The following is an 18,609-nucleotide window of genomic DNA, read 5'->3' on the forward strand; positions in this document are numbered from 1 at the left end:
TTCTGCCTCTAATCAGCACTGTAGTCACTGTATGATCTGCAGAGAGATGATTATGATAGGATTTTTTTTTTGTGAAACAGCATCTCCCAGCATATCCTTATCATTGTTTGGGCCATGGTGGGAGCTGTAGTTTTACGCCGTCCACACCTATACGGCAGGGGTTGCACTAAATTGAGCTGTATTTGTGCTGGTGTTGTATATATGTAGTGAGCTTGCTTCTGGGGCTGTATATAGAACCATATTGCTTGTGAAATGTACAAATAATTTTATGCTCGCGTTACATAAAAATAAATGACACGTTGATTGGTAGAGAAAAAAAACACGGCGAGGGGGAAGGAGATGTCGGGAAAGAGGTTGGGGGGGGGGGCGCCAAACTGAATCTTTGCCCCGGGTGCTGGAGAACCTAGCTACGCCTCTGCTATATGCAATGAAGGCCCATAGAAATGAAATACAGTAGATTAAAAAAATGCTGAAACAGGACATGTTTAATGGGTTGCCTCAAGTAATACCTATTTTATATTAAATACAAAAATAGGAATCTGAGATGTATAGACACAAATAAAGCTGCCTTTAATATATGAAGACAAATAGGCCGCTTCACCTATTTGTAGGCGTTACTGCATCATTATCGAAAGAGGTGCTGAATTGTTGATATACTCTATCTTTAAATATTAACATAAAACATTCACACATCTAGGATCTGGGTATTAAATATTAAATTAAGAGAGAAAGTATAAGTTCTTATAGGGGGCTCATTCTTAAACATAAAAATATTTAAAAGAGACATGGTAACCATTATGACGTCATGCAGATTAATGTTGCATAGCATGAAAAGTCAGACTACTATCAGAGCGCGCTATACCATGGAATGGTATAAGAAGTCAATATGTTCAGTCAATAAACAGAATAACATTTTCCACCTCATCAACATTTAGAAACAATCAACCAATCAAACTAGTTTCATAGTAATACTTAATGGAGGTCTTGTTAACAATACTTCACTTGAACAGAACTACAGTTCCTGCAGAATTAGGAGTCCTGAAAATTTCCATTTTCATAGTTGTAGGATGTCTGTTCATCAAAGTCCTGTGTCATTTCTTTCTTTTTCCTCCAGCCGGCCTTGCGAGCTTCATTGCTATGGATGGTAGCACCATACGTGGTCATTTTACTTGGACTGGTAAAGGATTCGTTATTCAGTTCAGTTTCTTCTGCTAGTTCGTCATTCTCTATAATACCACATTTATCCTCACTAAGGCTCTCTGGATCTGCCCAGTCCTGCTTCTCTCCTGAAGCAAAAATGCCATAAAATACAACACCACTGTAGTGGACTATAGCAGCAATCAGAAATACGTTTTGCCATTCTTCACGAGTCTACAAAGAAAATAAAAGCGATATAATTAAAATATAGCAATATTAAAGGATTGGCAATACATGATCCATGTTCATGAATCATGATCTCACATGGAAGCCTAGAACCAAACTGTTATTATATACTACTATGTGAACCAAGATATCCCACTCAAACATCTACTATACTATCCTGAGCCATCATACCTCTGACAGCAACGCCACAAGCTTTACCAGCTGTACAGGCGCTCCACTATGGTAATTCATGTGAAAAGGTGGCGTTATACACTGATGACATGTTATTGTATCTCGGGCAATGGCCCACATCTTTAAATGCAGGTATGTCGGTAATTGATCACTTTGGAAGCCTATCTGGGCTAACCATAAATTAAGATAAGTCTGTCATCATGCCTTTTACTGGGACTCCTGAGGGTGACAATTCTGGTGCTACTCAAGTTTTAAATAATTTATTAGATTTTTATTACATTTTGGAAAACTTAAGATTGATCTTCTTACACTGTGTTTTGTTTTGTGGTATTTTTGTAACATTATTGGGGTCAGTGTTACTAGAGCATGCTCTAGATATGGTGTTTTTTTTTATAGGCTTCTCTATAGGACTTGAAAAGTACCAGAAAAAACGCATGTAAAAAATGTACAATACACCACCAAAAATGCATGTAAAAAAACATCTGAAACGCATGGCTTTTTTTACATACTTTTTAAAACGCTGGAAAAAAAATGTGTGTGAAGGAGACCTAATGGTACTTACAGTGACCTAATTTGGAAGAAAGGTGTTCAAAGGATCAAATTAGTTACCCTACAATGCTCCAAAGAGAACAGAAGTCGGGACATCTCTAAACCATAGTTATATCACCTTGTTGCTCAGCTTAAACACTTAAAGGGAAGTGGAGCTGATCTTCCTATTAACTCAGTCAAGTTATAAGGTCAGTTTTTTCATCATAGACACTTACTGAGGGCCTTGGAAGCAGGGTCTTTTGTCTGTCTACCAAAGAGTATCCGATGATTAATGCTATGCATGGAAGGTGCGGGATTTTCTAGGAAATAATGTGGGTTTACCTCATTTACCTCATTCACTTTTATTTCAAATCTAACTTGGTTTGACAGGTGTAAATGCAAAGGGATCACTTAAACCTTAGCTTCCTTTTGCATCACCATTGATATCAATGTCGACTGCGCTATTGATTCCGTCAAAACAATGGAACCCGTTCACAACAGAGACAAACGGAAACCATTAGTAAAGTTTCCGTCACCATTGAGATCATGAAACCTCCGACAGAACCCCTCAACGGAAGTGCAATGCTGATGTGAACAGGCCCTTATTTTCAGGAGTGATAGACTTCAGTCCTTCTCACAACTCCAACAAATTTATAACTTACTTAAATTAGTGACTTCTACCAATTTGAACAATTGAGACATACATTCTCAGTCCAAATTAGAGATACTCCTAGCACGCTTGCCTCAAACGTACATGTTTTCCCAACTGCAGTTTGGGAAGTGGGCACAAAGGAAATAAATCTCTCCACCACCGTTACCTATTAGTAGTCTACCTTAAATTTTTTTACCTTACAGTAAAAGTCAAGTGGAAGGAAGATTTTGAGTCCTTGTTTTATCCCTCATTGAGGCACAACGGCTGTCCCAAATGTGTTGTATAGGATTTATGTCAAATTGTTCTATAGGATTTATAGAACACCTTTATAACTCCATAAAATAGGGGCTCATAGACAACTCATTATGAGATTGATGTTGTGCCACGGGTACCGGATTCTTCTATGCAAGGTAGAATTGTCTAAAGTCGGTATTTGGGCTTTATTATTAAGGTGTATGACATCTCTTTAAATTTAAATCCCATAGTTTGCTTGTATGTAGCTGACATTGTGGCATCAGAGACTTGCAGAAATGCAAAATATAAGCTTTTATACCAGGCCGTGAGTTGATTATCTCCCACTTGGGAGATTTATAGCGAGGGTTAATACTCTCAGACATTTAAAAGTATTTGGTCATTAAAAGAGAGGTATGAAGAAATAATGTGGGCTCTGTGACTGAATTCTCCGGGACTTGCCCAGCTTTCGCTCACTTTTTCTCGACTTATTAAGAGATCGGCTGCCAAATTCAGTTCTATATATAAACATTTTATAGCAAAATGTATCTCTTTGGATTGTATTTCTTTTCCATTTGATATATTTTATGTCCTAACCTCTAACACCACTAACACCTGACGTAATATATACTTGTGGGTATTTTTTTCACATGCAACTAGAGCACTATCTTTATTGTGTATAATGTAATTTCTCATTTTCCTCTTGAAATGCTCGATATCTTGTGGGACGTACATTGGCAAATACAAGGGGGAGGGGGTGTTGAGGGTAAGGTGCATTTTCTTTGTTGGCTTTTTTTACAGAAACCAACTTGGAAAAAATGTCAATAGAAATTATATTATAATCATATACTATTATGTATTAAGGAGGCTTTATTCCCAAATGCCACAAAAAAGCACCCAATGTGGTTGTCAGTTTTTTGGACACCCTTTCTGGACATTGGCTAGTAAAGGCTTAAAGTGAATGTCCTCCCTTGCACACAATTTTGTCTTTCCAAATCCCCTGCATGGGCATAAAATTCTGGTGCCCTGCAATAACCCCTAGGGGACTTATTTCATACTGCTTGCAAATTTATTTCAATAGTAAAACAGTATGCAGCTCCTAAGCTCAAAACAAATACTACATCACAAGCAACAAAAAGCAAAACATACTTTTTTACCTTAATAATAAAAATGAGCAAAGCGCAGTCACATTTATCAAAGAATAAAACTGTATGATGTATGATGATGAGAAAGTGACAAGTCATTTTTAATGTCTTTAGAGATTAAACTATTAAAATATAAATATATATATATATATATACAGTAACATACGCGATCATATTCGAGTGTCTGACACTGCTGCTCTGCAAGCACTTCTGCAATAGTAACCGCATGTCCTGAATCTACATTGACCTTGAGCTTTTACCTTGTGCTTTGTCATAGCACCAACAATTAGTGGGCACACCATTCCGGATAAGGTTCCAACACCATTGGATATCCCCATGAGAATACTGGCATATCTTGGTGCAATGTCCAGATGATTGACATTAAAACCTACAACAAGAAAGTATATTAACTATTACAGACTAGTAACTCATTGCTGATAGAGACACGGAAAGCCTTCAGAATTCTGTAGGGATCTAAAGACAAAGCAAAATTGCTGTTCACAGATATAAAACAGATGTTCTATACAAACTTCACTGACTGTAAAAAGCTGTGGAATATTTTGGGGATACATGATGAATAATAAGAAGACACTGATAAGGGTGGTGTGAACTGAGGAAAGTTCCACCAATGATGAGAAAAGAGTGAATAATGGTGAACAAGAATCAGGCCCTCCTAGTGTGGACCAACACTATTAGTGGGTTCTTATTTCGGGCTTTGTTTGCCCACAGCACATCTAGAGATGATTGCCTCTTACATCTACATTATTTACAGAGAGAGAGATATATAGATATATAAGAATATATCTTTTAGCATCACTTTTTTGTTGTAATATAATATCATCCTTAGTTTTCATATTATCTTTCCACACATATTAGCAATATCGGATAATGTACTGGGTTCAGATGCCATATTGGGATACAGAAAGATTATTCATGTATAATGGCAGCCCCTGGCATCCTTGCTCGGTGATTTACTAATCAGCATCACATTGTAGGCCTGGCAAGAAAACAACAGAGCGAAGCCAATATTATTTACATTCTAGAATCAGATTCTCCAACTGGCTGATTACCCAGATGTTATCAAGTACAACATTCATTAATTATAACAATGCGCAAATATTTGTGTCTTTATCTGAAGAAATTAAAACGGGAGGCAACACTGATGGACATTTAATTACAACTAATCGTGTTAAAGTATCTTTTTCCGCATCAGTGATATAGAATAATTAAAATGGATATATTGTGTGGGACAATGACTGATTAGAAAGGAATAATTTGGGGGAATAGGTAGAAAAAAAACATTTAAGGAGAAGTAAACAAACAACTAAACTGGCAAGGCAGTAACATTTAATAACAATAAAATAGCAATAAAAAGCTTCTAACAACTGTGATTGATCTAGGGTCAAACTTGTAAATGGAACACCTCACAGTTTCCAGCTAATCCATGAGATAGATAGATAGATAGATAGATAGATAGATAGATAGATAGATAGATAGATAGATAGATAGATAGATAGATAGATAGATAGATAGATAGATAGATAGATAGATAGATAGATAGATAGATAGATAGATAGATTTGCCTATAATTAAACAAAATGGATTGTTGAATTTTATACTATAGACATACTTAGGCCTCATGCACACGACCGTAGTGGTGTGCACGGGCGTGATTTGCGGCTCAGACGGCCGCAAAGTGTCACCCGGGAGCCGCCCGCAAATCGCGGGTCGTTCACATGGCCTCGTGCATTCATTTCTATGAGCCTGAACCGCAAAATACAGCCGTAATAAGACATGTCCTATCTTTTTGCGATCCAGGCTCCTGGGCAATTCACGGACCGTGGTTTCCATGGTTGTGTGCATGGGCCCATTGAAATGAATGGGGCCGTGATTCACCCGCAGATTTGTGGGTGAATTGCGGCCGCTAAAATACGTTTGTGTGCATGGGGCCTTATATTAATAGTAAAAACAGTAAATAATAGTAGAAAATTAACTGAAAAACAGACTAGCAGTGCTCACCTGATATAGCAAAACCACTGAATCCTACAGCAAGTACGAGAAAGGAAATTGAAACGACCTTAGTATGAGAGTAGCCAACCACCAGCAGAAGAGTGGCCTCCATTCCAAAACCTGTACATAAATATGGTGAAATTATTACTATTTGTAGGTCACTATAACCCACTGGGTTTACAATAAATCATTTACTAAACACAATAGAGAGCAAAGTGCAAATTTTAAAGTAATATATTGAACTCTAAAACCATTACTCACATGCTTGCCTGATGTTTTTCATTAATAAATATCTAAAATATACAGATAGAGGAACATAACATAATAATCTAGTACCTCCACAGTTCATGATTTTTCTTACAGTTGTGGTGCTCAGTATCTGTCTGCTTCTTAACAAATCTGCCAACTGTCCTCCAATGGGTACAATGATTGTCATAACCATGTGTGGAACTGCAGAAAGTAGACCAACCTGAGAAACAGAAAAAAATTTTAGTATTTTGTTACAGCTTATAATGTCATTGGTTTAGGGCACGGCTGAAAAGGATCATATCCTAACAACTCTGAGTTAGTTCAGACATCTATTATTCTATACTTTTCACACTGAATGGGTTCTTAAGTTAAAAATATAAAATTAGACCAAGAAGACCCGGCCAAACGCAATGCCTAAATGACAACATTTATACTAATATGACCTATGCCAGGGGCGGGCAGACGGGGCATGTGCCCCGGGCGCAACTAGGTGGTAGGGAAGGGGGGTGCCGCAGAGCAGCTGATCACTGCTGTTAGGCGCCCTGTATGTCGGACACCTGTAGCAGCGATCAGCGTTAGAAAGAGCCAGTAGTTCATGCGGCGGCGTTCTGACTGAGGTCTGTGACGGCAAAGGAGTGGACCAGTCCAGTCACCTAACCTGTCACGTGACCTCACGTCAGTGAAATGGGGTCAGAGGATTCAGGTCAGGTGACTGGACTGGTCCATTCCCGGGCTGTCACCGACCCTAGTCAGAAGGAACTCCGCCGCTGCCTGCGCCGCATGACCTCCTCGGCTCCTCTGGTGAGTCACGTCAGGCAGAGTGCAGAGTGGTAGCGGTAGGCTACCGCTCTCTGCTCTGTTTACCGTGTGGTGCTAAGTACAAGGGGGTGATGTGTGCGGCTCTATCTACAAGGGGGGCTGTGTGGCGATATTTACAAAGGGGGGCTGTGTGGCGCTATCTACAAGAGGGGGGCTGTGTGGTGTTAACTACAAGGGGGGCTGTGTGTGGAGCTATCTACAGGGGGCTGTGTGGCGTTATATACAAGAGGGGGCTGTGTGTGGCATTATCTACAGGGGGCTGTGTGTGGTGCTATCTATAGGGGGCTATGTGTGTAGAGAAAGCAAACATGGTGAGGGGGAAGGAGAAGTCGGGAAATAAGTTGGGGGGCGCCAATCTGAATCTTTTCCCCGGGTGCAGGAGAACCTACCTACGCCTCTGCCTATGCCAAAAGAAGACTTACAACTGTGATGAACCTCCAAGGGAGTAGCTTGCATGCCAAAGTGAGTCACAAAGAAAAGTACAAACAAGGAACTGTAGGGCACTCTTCGCCAGAATCGTAGATTTGTTTTTCATCATCTAGGGCCAATATTCTGTTTACTCCCCTAGCCCTTTAGCTAAACACCTTAACCAAAGCAGGGCATCTTGTTAATGCTCAATTCACTGTATTTCAAAGATATATTCAATTGTGCTCCCACAACATGACAATTTTAAAGGATTCACTGGTGTGATATATGAGTAAAATATAAACATTTTTTATTTATAACTCTCTAAAAACAGGGGTACAATCACCACTGTGAAAAAGCCCCACCGTGTGTATAAAAACGTATTAAATAATAAACACTGAGTTCTAATTCAATTGTGAACCTCCTATAGCTCAGTGTTCAACAAGAATATCAATACGGAATCAGCATTTGAAAAATGGGCATAACAATAGTCTTGACCCTAATTCACACTAGAGTCCGTGATAACCGCACCGGAAGCTCCTAGTGTTAAGGTATACAAACAATGCTAGTGTTCCCAATGCTAAAAATTCCTATTCACAACCGACCCTACGCGTTTCAATACTCATCATCAGGGGTCTGTAGCTTGGTCACTCTGGCCGGGATGCCAGCGATATTTAGTTCAGCAGCAGGTATTCTGCTGTGCTCCACGGAAGCATGCTCGCATAGATGTCAGCGGCATGCTTCATTCTGGGACTCTAAGTTATTTAAAGCATCTGACTCCTCCCCCTGTCCTCGGCACCGCCAATCGAAACAGCCAATCACACTCACCAATCGAATTCGTGACACCTGTCCATGTGACTCCCGGCCATCAGCTGACAGCCAGGAACCAACATCGACCGCATCAAATGCCGAACGCGCAGGCGCAGTAGAGGCCACAATCGAGTCGCCCATGCTGCCAGGAACTCACCACTGCAAAGAAGGAGTATATCGATATTTAAAGTTTGGGTAAGTGTTGCGGATCAGCTCAAAACCCGCAGCTGGACTGCCATTGATAAACAACTACACTGATAATACATATTGTGTAGATAAATGAATGTCTACCCCACTATAAAGTGTCATTTGAACACCTACTGAATAAGGAACCATAGCCAGACTGCCCACATGATGATCATTGATAATTAAGAGACCACCTGTCATGACGACCATGTGGGTCTCTTACTATCCTGAAGGGATAACTGGCCATGGAAATGCATGTTTAAATGAATGTTTAAATAAAACATGCATAGTTTGTCTGCTCATTTAAACCCCCTGGTTGTGTGCACGCCAATCTATAGATCCACTGGGCTTCCTTTCGTAGTATGAGGTTATCCCAGTCACCTCCCCGTTTGGGAGGCCTAATGAGTTCAATTGCTTGAAATTTAAGACATTCTGCACGACCCTGATGTGTATCGTGTACATGTTTGGATATAGGAGTATCTCTAGAATTCGCAATGTCGCCAACATGTTCTCTGATCCGGCGCCGAAACTGCCGCACCGTTTTTCCCACATAATTCAGTGGACATGGACATGTTATCAGATATACCACCCCTGCTGTTTTACAATTGACAAAATCACGAATGTCATATTCCAATTGCGTAACGACACTCCTAAACTTGTCACCTTTTTGAATAAAATCACAAGCCTTGCACCTACCGCATCTATGTGTGCCTGGTATTTGTCTGTCCAGCCATGTTCCTTTAGGTGCAATGGGATCAAAACAACTATGCATAACTCTGTCCCTGATGTTTTTCCCTCTCCGGAATGTGACTGAAGGCCATTGCGTAATCTGATCTATCAAATCTACATCAGTACTAAGAATACGCCAATACCTCTTCAGGATCTGCATAATTTCACATTGTTTAGAATCATAAGTGCCTATAAGTCTCGTAACTCTCTCTTCCCTTCGTTGTCTAGGAACAAGAAGACTCTGCCTGTCCGCATCTCTCGCTCCCACATAGGCCTTTCTGATTACTCCCTTAGGGAAACCTCTATCCTTCAATCTGGTTGTAAGTTCCTGTGCCTGTCTCTCGAAGTCGTCCATGGAGCTGCAATTCCGGCGTACTCTCATGAACTGACCCTTGGGAATACCGCGTTTAAGGGGATAAGGATGACAACTGTTCCATTGCAGGAAACTGTTGGTTGCTGTTTCTTTACAATGTACTTGAGTACGGATTGTACCCTCTGATGTTTTTGTAATTTTAAGGTCTAAGAAAGACAGTTCCTGATTGCTGATTTCACATGTGAACCTTAGCCCTAGATCGTTCTGGTTAAGGGCAGCCACAAAACTATTGAATTCTTCCACTGTTGAATTCCAGAACAGCAGCACGTCATCAATATATCTGATCCAGATCCCTATTGACGAAGTCCACTTGGAGAAACTCTCCCCAAAAACAATTGTCTCCTCCCACCAGCCAAGAAATAAATTTGCATAGGTGGGAGCAGTTGGACTCCCCATTGCAGTACCAAATTGCTGGTGAAAAATCCTGTCTTCAAAGATAATCTTGTTAATGCTCCCCTAGTACACAGTACCCAGGCACATGCCCCACCAGCGCTCTCTAGCTACGCTTTTGCTCTAGCCTCGCATAATTTCATGATTTACCACGTCACCATAATCGAAAGACTGGACAAAAATGCATTCCATATTGGACTGACTGGCGGGTCCATACAATTACGGTGATACTAAATGTATATAGTTTTTTTAATGTTTTACTACTTTTAAAAAGAAAAAAGTATTTGTTAAAAGAAAATTTGTTTTGTATCACCATATTCTGACAGCCATAACTTTTTAATTTTTCCATCGATTGAGCGCCGTGAATGCTTATTTCTTGCTGGGCGAGCTGTAGTCTTTATTGCTACCATTTTTTGGTACATTTGACTTTTAATCATTTTTTTTTCACATTTTCTTTAGCGCTAAGGGGACCAAAAAACCAGCAATTCTGGCATTTTTATTCATTTATATTATATTCTTCATCCTGCGGGTTAAATAATGTAGCTTTATTTTTTATTAGTCCTCCTAGGGAACTTGCCCAGCAATCGTTAGTTCGCTGGTACAATACACTGCAATACTAATTTATTGCAGTATATTGTGATTATTACCATCTCCTATCTTAATAGGAGAAGAAAGATGGCAGGCCTGGGGTCATTCATTAGGACTACAGGCTGCTTGGCATGATGGGCTGTCGGAGGGGGTCGTCCTCTCTTTCTAAGGACTAAAATGCCACAATCGCTATAGACCACGGCATCTAATGGTTAAACGGCCAGGATCAAATTCATGTCTGATCCTGGCCATTAGTGCGAGGTGTCAGTAGTAATATAGCCCGCTCTATAATTCTTTCCCTGCACGATGACGTACACTGTTGTTATGCTGCATTAAGGGCTTGAAGATGTAACTTCCATTAAAAAAACAAAAACATCTGACATAAGTTTTAATTGATGGGGTCTAGTTGCTGAGACCGTTCCGATCACTGGACTGAAGGAGCAGAAGCCCTTGGCTGAGTACTGTACCTCTTCAGATATCTACAGCATATGGTGTACAGGCACATACAACGTCTATTGCTCACACATGAGAAACCCTGAAAAAGGTTATAAAAACTTAAAGGGGCAAAATGTTAAGCTACTACCCTCTCGTTCCAGTGATTGGTGGGGGTATCAGTTCCTGTATCAAAAGTGACATTACATTTCGCTGTGACATTTTTATTGTTTTCAACAAGACAGGGAAAATTATTGGAGTCGTAAAGAGTAAAGAGTAAGATAAGCACATGATACCGATAAATAAGATACCAAAACGGGTTGGAAGAAACTAGGCAGAACATAAAAGCGAGCGAGAACCTGTCAGTAGCTATAAGCGAAAAATAGCATATAAAGTTGGTCAAATCACAGCATACTGTGGGTTTTAAATGACCATGTCTCTTTAACTGAAACTTTAATTCTGCAATGTACTGAAAATGGCTTGGCCATGGGTCCATAAGCTGAAGCTTTACTTGTGTGATGCATGAAAACTATAATCCAAAACAAAAGTTTTTGGCTTGCCTGTTCTGACCTAAATGCAAAAGAGTTGTGCTAAGATTGAAAACAAGCAGTTCATGCACAGAAACTGATGTGTCTAAAAGATTGATATAAATTCCCTCAAAGGCAGATCTGAAATTATAGAAATATTTTGGTTACAATTAATGATGCTGGTGGTGGTACGAAAATTAAGTTTTTAGGTGCAGGTACTTACTGACTTAGGTTATATATGTGTGTATGATAAGTGATCCCTAAATAAATGATAAATAATAATTAAACAAAAACTGTCTTATATGACTAATATTCTGATTAAACAGAACAGAAGAAATTTGATCCAGCGCTGGTTGATTTAAATGGAAACGATGTTCCAACTTTATTCGTACAAATGGTAAAATCCGATGGAGGTAAGGGTGGTTACATCAGTAATGAGCCAGCACCCTTACCTCCATCGGATTTTACGATTTGTACGAATAAAGTTGCAACATCGTTTCCTTTTAAATCAACCAGCGCTGGATCAAATTTCTTCTGTTCTGTTTATCCACATCGGGTGCCGCCACGCAGGATCCGAGCGCAGTCCATGCCTGGACCCACATAACGGTGAGCTGGAGGAGTCCTCCTATTTTTTCCTAATATTCTGATTGTTTAATACTACATTTTGATTAACAATCAGAAAGCATTTAACACGACAAATATGCAAAACATTGGGACAACTGAATCAAATATTTTCAATTTCATTCTTTATGTGCTATGTGAACAAAAATACCCTCTTCCGTTGAATATATTTATTCTTCTAAAATTTGAACAAGGCCGTACCTTACTTATTGGGAAGCCAAACACTTCTTCAAAGTAAGCAGGCTGGCTGATCAGCAGCAAATAAAATGTCCAGCTCCGGCAGAAATTTGCAACTATGATTGCATAGACCGGCATTGAGGTAAAGAACTTCTTCCAAGGTGTCTTAAATTTCTGGAAAAATAAACCGAAAATTATTGAATAAGTGTGAGCGAGCTTTTCTGTTTAAACTGCAATAAGGGTACAAATATTTGTAGGATTTTTTTATTTTTATATATATATATATATATATATATATATATATATATATATATACACACAGTACATATACACTATGTATTTACAGTATATAATATGTTGTTAGGCCCCATGCACACGAACATTCAATAGAATGGGCCCATGCACACGACCGTTGTTTCCACGGTCCGTGCATTGCCCAGGAGCATGGACCAAAAAAAAAGATAGGACATGTCTTCTTACGGCCGTATTTTGCGTCCCAGGCTCATAGAAATGAATGCACACAGCCGCGTGCACTGTACGAGATTTGCGGGTGACAATCCACAGCCGTCCGAGCCGCAAATCACGGCCGTGCACACCACTACGGTCGTGTGCATGAGGCCTTATGGTTTAGTATTTATGACCTGTCTCAGCACAACTTTTCCATTGTATAATTTGTGTGTATATTTATGTCCATAATTCCTCATAGTTTTTAAGATCTCTGCATTCATCGAATAGGAACCTTCATTATTTACTCTCAGCAGATACAAATCTGTCATGGTAATATAATCATCACACAAGTGCTCGGTTTAATACAAACAGACATCCGATAACTGTACTGTAACTGTAATAAGTCTTGTACCTGTGTAATCATCACAGATTTTTATCCACCGGAAGAAGGTACCCATTCAATGACTACAAGCAGAGTCTTAACAAAAATTAACAATTGATACAATTTACAATAAAATGTTGTCATTTGAGGAATTCCTATTACTAATATTTAGAACATCCTGAATACATTACATATGACAGTTTTGCATACTTGGGATATCCACTAATCTATTAACTTAAAAATTACTTCATATAATAAAAGCTTCATCTAGATCAGGGGTCTCAAACTTGGCCGGGTAAGTGGGCCGCATATAGAAAAAATGGGAAGTTGACGGGCCGCATTACTTTCAAATTTGATACAATACAAAATTATTGTTTAACAATTAGTTATTTGAACTACTATAACACTATATTACTATAATAATAATAATACTACATTACTATAATAATAGCGCTAGGTTTAAAATTTGAGATATTTCTCCACGTGCTTATTTCAACAATCCAGCTTTCCAGTTTAAGTGTCGCTAAATGCAGTCCGGCGGCTCAGTTAGCACACATGTCAAGATTGGGCAGCCCCTTTTTAGATAGTGCCGCAGTGCCCTCTGTGGATAATGCAACACACCCCTAGATAAGGCCACAGTGCACTCTGTAGATAAGGCCACAGTGCCCTCTGTAGATAAGGCCACAGTGCCCTCTGTAGATAAGGCCACAGTGCCCTCTGTAGATAAGGCCACAGTGCCCTCTGTAGATAAGGCCACAGTGCCCTCTGTAGATAATGCAACACACCCCTAGATAATACCAGTGTCCTCTTCAGATACTGTCACACACCCACTTGTAGATAACGCCACAGTGCCCTCTGTAGAGGCTGCCACAGTGCCCTCTGTAGAGGCTGCCACAGTGCCCTCTGTAGAGGCTGCCACAGTGCCCTCTGTAGAGGCTGCCACAGTGCCCTCTGTAGAGGCTGCCAAAGTGCCCTCTGTAGAGGATGCCCCAGTTCCCTCTGTAGAGGCTGCCCCAGTGCCCTCTGTAGAGGCTGCCCGAGTGCCCTCTGTAGAGGCTGCACCAGTGCCCTCTGTAGAGGCTGCACCAGTGCCCTCTGTAGAGGCTGCCCCAGTGCCCTCTGTAGAGGCTGCCCCAGTGATGTCAGGGGCTTGCCCAGAGCTGGAGTCCCAGGCAGAGCGCTAGTAGGCTCTTCCTGGGACTCCAGCTGTGCTCCTGACATCACTGGGACTCCTGCTCTGGGGAAGCACCTGACATCATTGTCGATGTATGGACAGCGATGTCAGAGGCTTCCCCAGAGTCCCGGAGCAGAGCCGATAATAGCGCTCTGCCCGGGACTCCGCTCTGGGGAAGACCCTGACACACTGTCCATATATGGGCAGCGATGTCAGGGAATTCCACAGAGTCCCGGAGCAGAGCCGACACCAGCGCTCTGCTCGGGACTCCGGCTCTGGGGAAGCCCCAGATATCGCTGTTCATATGTGGACAGCGATGTCAGGGAATTCCACAGAGTCCAGGAGCAGAGCCGACACCAGCGCTCTGCTCCGCTCTGGGCAAGACCCTGACACACTGTCCATATATGGGCAGCGATGTCAGGGAATTCCACAGAGTCCCGGAGCAGAGCCTGTACTAGCGCTCTGCCCGGGACTCCGGCTCTGGGGAAGCCCCAGACATCGCTGTTCATATGTGGACAGCGATGTCAGGGAATTCCACAGAGTCCCGGAGCAGAGCCGACACCAGCGCTCTGCTCAGGACTCCGGCTCAGGGGAAGCCCCAGACATCGCTGTTCATATGTGGACAGCGATGTCAGGGAATTCTAGAGTCTCGGAGCAACGCCGATACTAGCGGCTCTGTGTCCCGCGGGCCGCAGATGACAGCCCCAGGGGCCGCATGCGGCCCGCGGGCCTCTTGCTTGAGACCCCTGATCTAGATCATGCTAGCAGGCTGGACTTTATAAAAGAATTATGGCTTTTAAAAAATAAACATTTTATTGATTGATCAAAATGAATCCATTAAGGGCATGTAGTGTGGACATACTTGTAACTGCACATACTACATATAACCATGGCATTCCTAATAAACGTAAAGGAATAGATCATTTATATGAAATGAATGAATGAATTACTTTCAGTAGCCTCCATGTAACATAATATAACAAAATTATACTTACACTAGTTGTAACTAAACTACAGCCTTCTCCAATGCTGGTCTCAATGTATGATCTTTCTTCAGTAGTAATAGAAGGATGTGCAGCTGGGCTTCCTGTGGCATGTAGCAACCAGAACACGTACCAAATCATACCAAATATTCCTTAATGAAGAAAGTTCATGTATTAGTATGTTCACTAGAGATTAATGTAACCATTGTTTTAACTCAGTCCATGATTAAACATCACACAAATTGCATGGATCCATAGAATGTTGTTGTCAGGATTCAAACGCAGAAACTCTTGTGTCCCAGGCACTAGCTATTTTCATTGTGCTACTGGTGCTGCTGAACAGTTTCAATGCTGAATCTATTGTCTAGGTTCTCTTAATTGTTTCCTCTTAAATGTACAATTAATTGATTTATTTCCTAACTGTCCATTCACTCTAAATCTACTGCTTAATCCTATCAGTTCACTAAAATATGAGGTTACAGCTGCCCATGGAATTATATGGAGAGGGGAGGGGCAAGAAAAGAACAAGCAGAGGCAGAGTGAGAGAGAGGTAGTGAGACACACAAAGACACTGCTGCAGCTTCTCGTAAGTGTTCTACTCCAGCCCACTGTTGGATACACAGCTACAATGTTTAGTACTGCTGTGTAAAGTCCTCCATGTTGCTGCTGTTACTATCTGTGTGCTACAATGAGATTGGGTAGCAGGATGTTCTCTTACCTATGTGTGCAATGTATGGCAAACATGAAAGCAGTTAGGCTCCACCCACTAGCTCAGGGGAAACTGCCATATACATTTCATATAATGGCCATAAATAGTGTTATTCCTCATGTATACACATATGACAGCTTATTCTGAAAAGTCAACTAAAAGGTTAGGTACACTTTAAGATTCCTTTCCTTGATTATCTAATTAGTCTGACTTTTTTGGCTTCCTATATAAACCAGGACCTTGCACTTCCACCTTGCCAGACTATGGAGCTTCCTGACTCTAGTCTAGTTCATTGCTACCTTAGGCTTCGTAGTAGACTAAGCTATTGATTCCGTCAAAACGACGGAACCCTTGCACAATGGAGACAAACGGAAACTATTGGCACCAGATCCATCACCATTGAAATCCGACGGAACGGGACCCTGGTGCAGATGTGAACGAAGCCTTATCTGTGTACTGAACTTGGATTGTTTCTTGACAAGCCAATGCTAGATGCCGCTTATCTGTGTACCAAACCTGGACTGCTACCTTAACTACACATGCTGTCAACCACCTTCCAGATTGTTACAGCCACTAAACTCTGAATTTGCTTAAAGGCCCTGACAGAATAGTCAGGCCCCAATATGGAGACTACAGGAACAAGTGCTTTGACAACTATGAAGCAAAAAAATGCTGAACCTACAAGATTTTGGTGCCACCTATCAAGACAAAATTTATCAGCTGCAAAATCTAGTATGAGATCAACAAAGAAAGGTTATTGAATTGCAAAGAAAACTTCCAGTTTTGCATTCCTCAGCTGCAGATTTAAGTTCACGTATGCCACAATCTTTAAAGTTCAGTGGTGATCATCGCCATTACCAAAGTTTCCCTAATCAATGCCAAATATATTTTCAAATGCAACCTGTGCCATTTACCAGTGAAAGGTAAAGGGTATTGTTTATAATCTGTCTTCTGCTAGATGAAGTTCTAGCTTGGGCCTCTTCTTATGTAGAAAAGTAGAATAATCTTCTGAATTATTTGGATGACTAAATTACTGCAATTAAGCAAATTTTTGATGAACCTAATCGTTGTGCCACAGCTAAAGCTACATGGAATAATCTTCAGCAAGGAAAAGCTCTGTTACTGAGTACACAGCAGAATTTCACCACTGGGTAGCGGATGTCCAGTGGAATCTAGCGGCCCAGAAGAGCCAATATCGGCAAGGGCTTTCAGAGCAAGTGAAGGGTCCAGATAAGACTTAATTCAATTGTGCATTCCCAGGATCAGAGACTCACTGAAAGATGAAGGGAAAGACTGAGGGCATTTGGAAATAATCCTGCCTTTTTAATTAAATCAACACTGGAGACCCAGCAAAATATTGACTATCTATCCTTCCCTGTGAAAACGGCTGTTAATGTACAGACAATCTTTGCCTTTATTGCGGGGGCTCGGGCACTATGCTGTTTTTTGCCAAAGTAAAATTCTGGCAATATGACAATTGCTGTCTTTGATATAAAAATAAAAAACAGATGAAACTGGAGACATGTGATCTGTTGGATTCAAAAACAAATTAAATTTCGACTCTGGCACAGAATGAAGACAAGTTGTTGGTAACAGAATCTCATTTTATAGTGCCAATACACATCTGAACTAAAACATGTGGGATTTCTTGTTCTGATATGTTTGACTCTGGGGCTGGTGGAAATTTCATGGACGTAGCCTTTGTTCATAATAAGATTATTATTATTAATAATAATAATAATAATAATAATAATAATAATAATAATGTGTTATTGTTAAGAAATTCAGCTCCAGTAGACATGGAAACAGTTGATGGGTCACCCCTATCGTTGGGGCCAGTTACTCATGAGACTATGCAGCTTTAAGTTCTCATCAAACCTGATCATCAAGAAGTTATTCATTTCCAACTTTGAAAGGCGGTGTTGTATGTCTGTATGTGAGAAGTGATATGAAGGGGACTGTGAAAGAGACAATAGTGGGTGAAGTTTGTGAGGAGGTTGAAACCTTGTGGGTGGAATTACAAAGGAAGGTAAACACTGAGAAAGTTACTTTTGGTGTAACCCCCCAAAATAATGGAGGAGATGGAAGGTCAAATATATAAACAGATGGAGCGGGCTGCACAGGTGGGTACTGTGGTGATAATGGGATATTTTAATTACCGGGATATTAATTGGTGTCATGGTTCGGCTTCAACTGCAAAGGGGAGACATTTCCTCAACCTGTTGCAGGAAAATTTTATGGGCCAGTTTGTGGAAGACCCGACTAGAGGTGAAGCTCTGTTGGATCTGGTCATTTCTAATAATGCAGAGCTTGTTGGGAATGTTAATGTTCGTGAAAACCTCGGTAACAATGATCACAATATAGTTATATTTTACCTATACTGTAAAAAACAAACACAGGCTGGGAGGGCAAAAACACTTAATTTTAAGAAGGCCAATTTCCCCAGGATGAGGGCTGCAATTCAGGACATAGACTGGGAAGAACTAAT

General features: G+C 40.7%; 1 protein-coding gene across 1 annotated transcript in view; it reads right to left on the reverse strand.

Moving 5' to 3' along the window:
• Positions 1-276: 276 nt before the first annotated feature.
• Positions 277-18,609, reverse strand: part of SLC17A8 (solute carrier family 17 member 8) — a 54,257-nt gene continuing 35,924 nt past the window's right edge. Inside the window, exons 7-12 of the mRNA XM_075856703.1 lie at positions 15,425-15,564; positions 12,451-12,600; positions 6,457-6,589; positions 6,130-6,240; positions 4,371-4,498; positions 277-1,371 (exon numbers count right to left, since the gene is read on the reverse strand). Of these exons, the coding sequence (XP_075712818.1) occupies positions 1,030-1,371; positions 4,371-4,498; positions 6,130-6,240; positions 6,457-6,589; positions 12,451-12,600; positions 15,425-15,564 (1,004 nt within the window). The 3' untranslated portion in view covers positions 277-1,029. The remainder of the gene's footprint in view (positions 1,372-4,370; positions 4,499-6,129; positions 6,241-6,456; positions 6,590-12,450; positions 12,601-15,424; positions 15,565-18,609) is intronic.

The sequence above is a fragment of the Rhinoderma darwinii genome, chromosome 3 (assembly GCF_050947455.1).
Source record: "Rhinoderma darwinii isolate aRhiDar2 chromosome 3, aRhiDar2.hap1, whole genome shotgun sequence".
Classification (NCBI taxonomy): domain Eukaryota; kingdom Metazoa; phylum Chordata; class Amphibia; order Anura; family Rhinodermatidae; genus Rhinoderma; species Rhinoderma darwinii.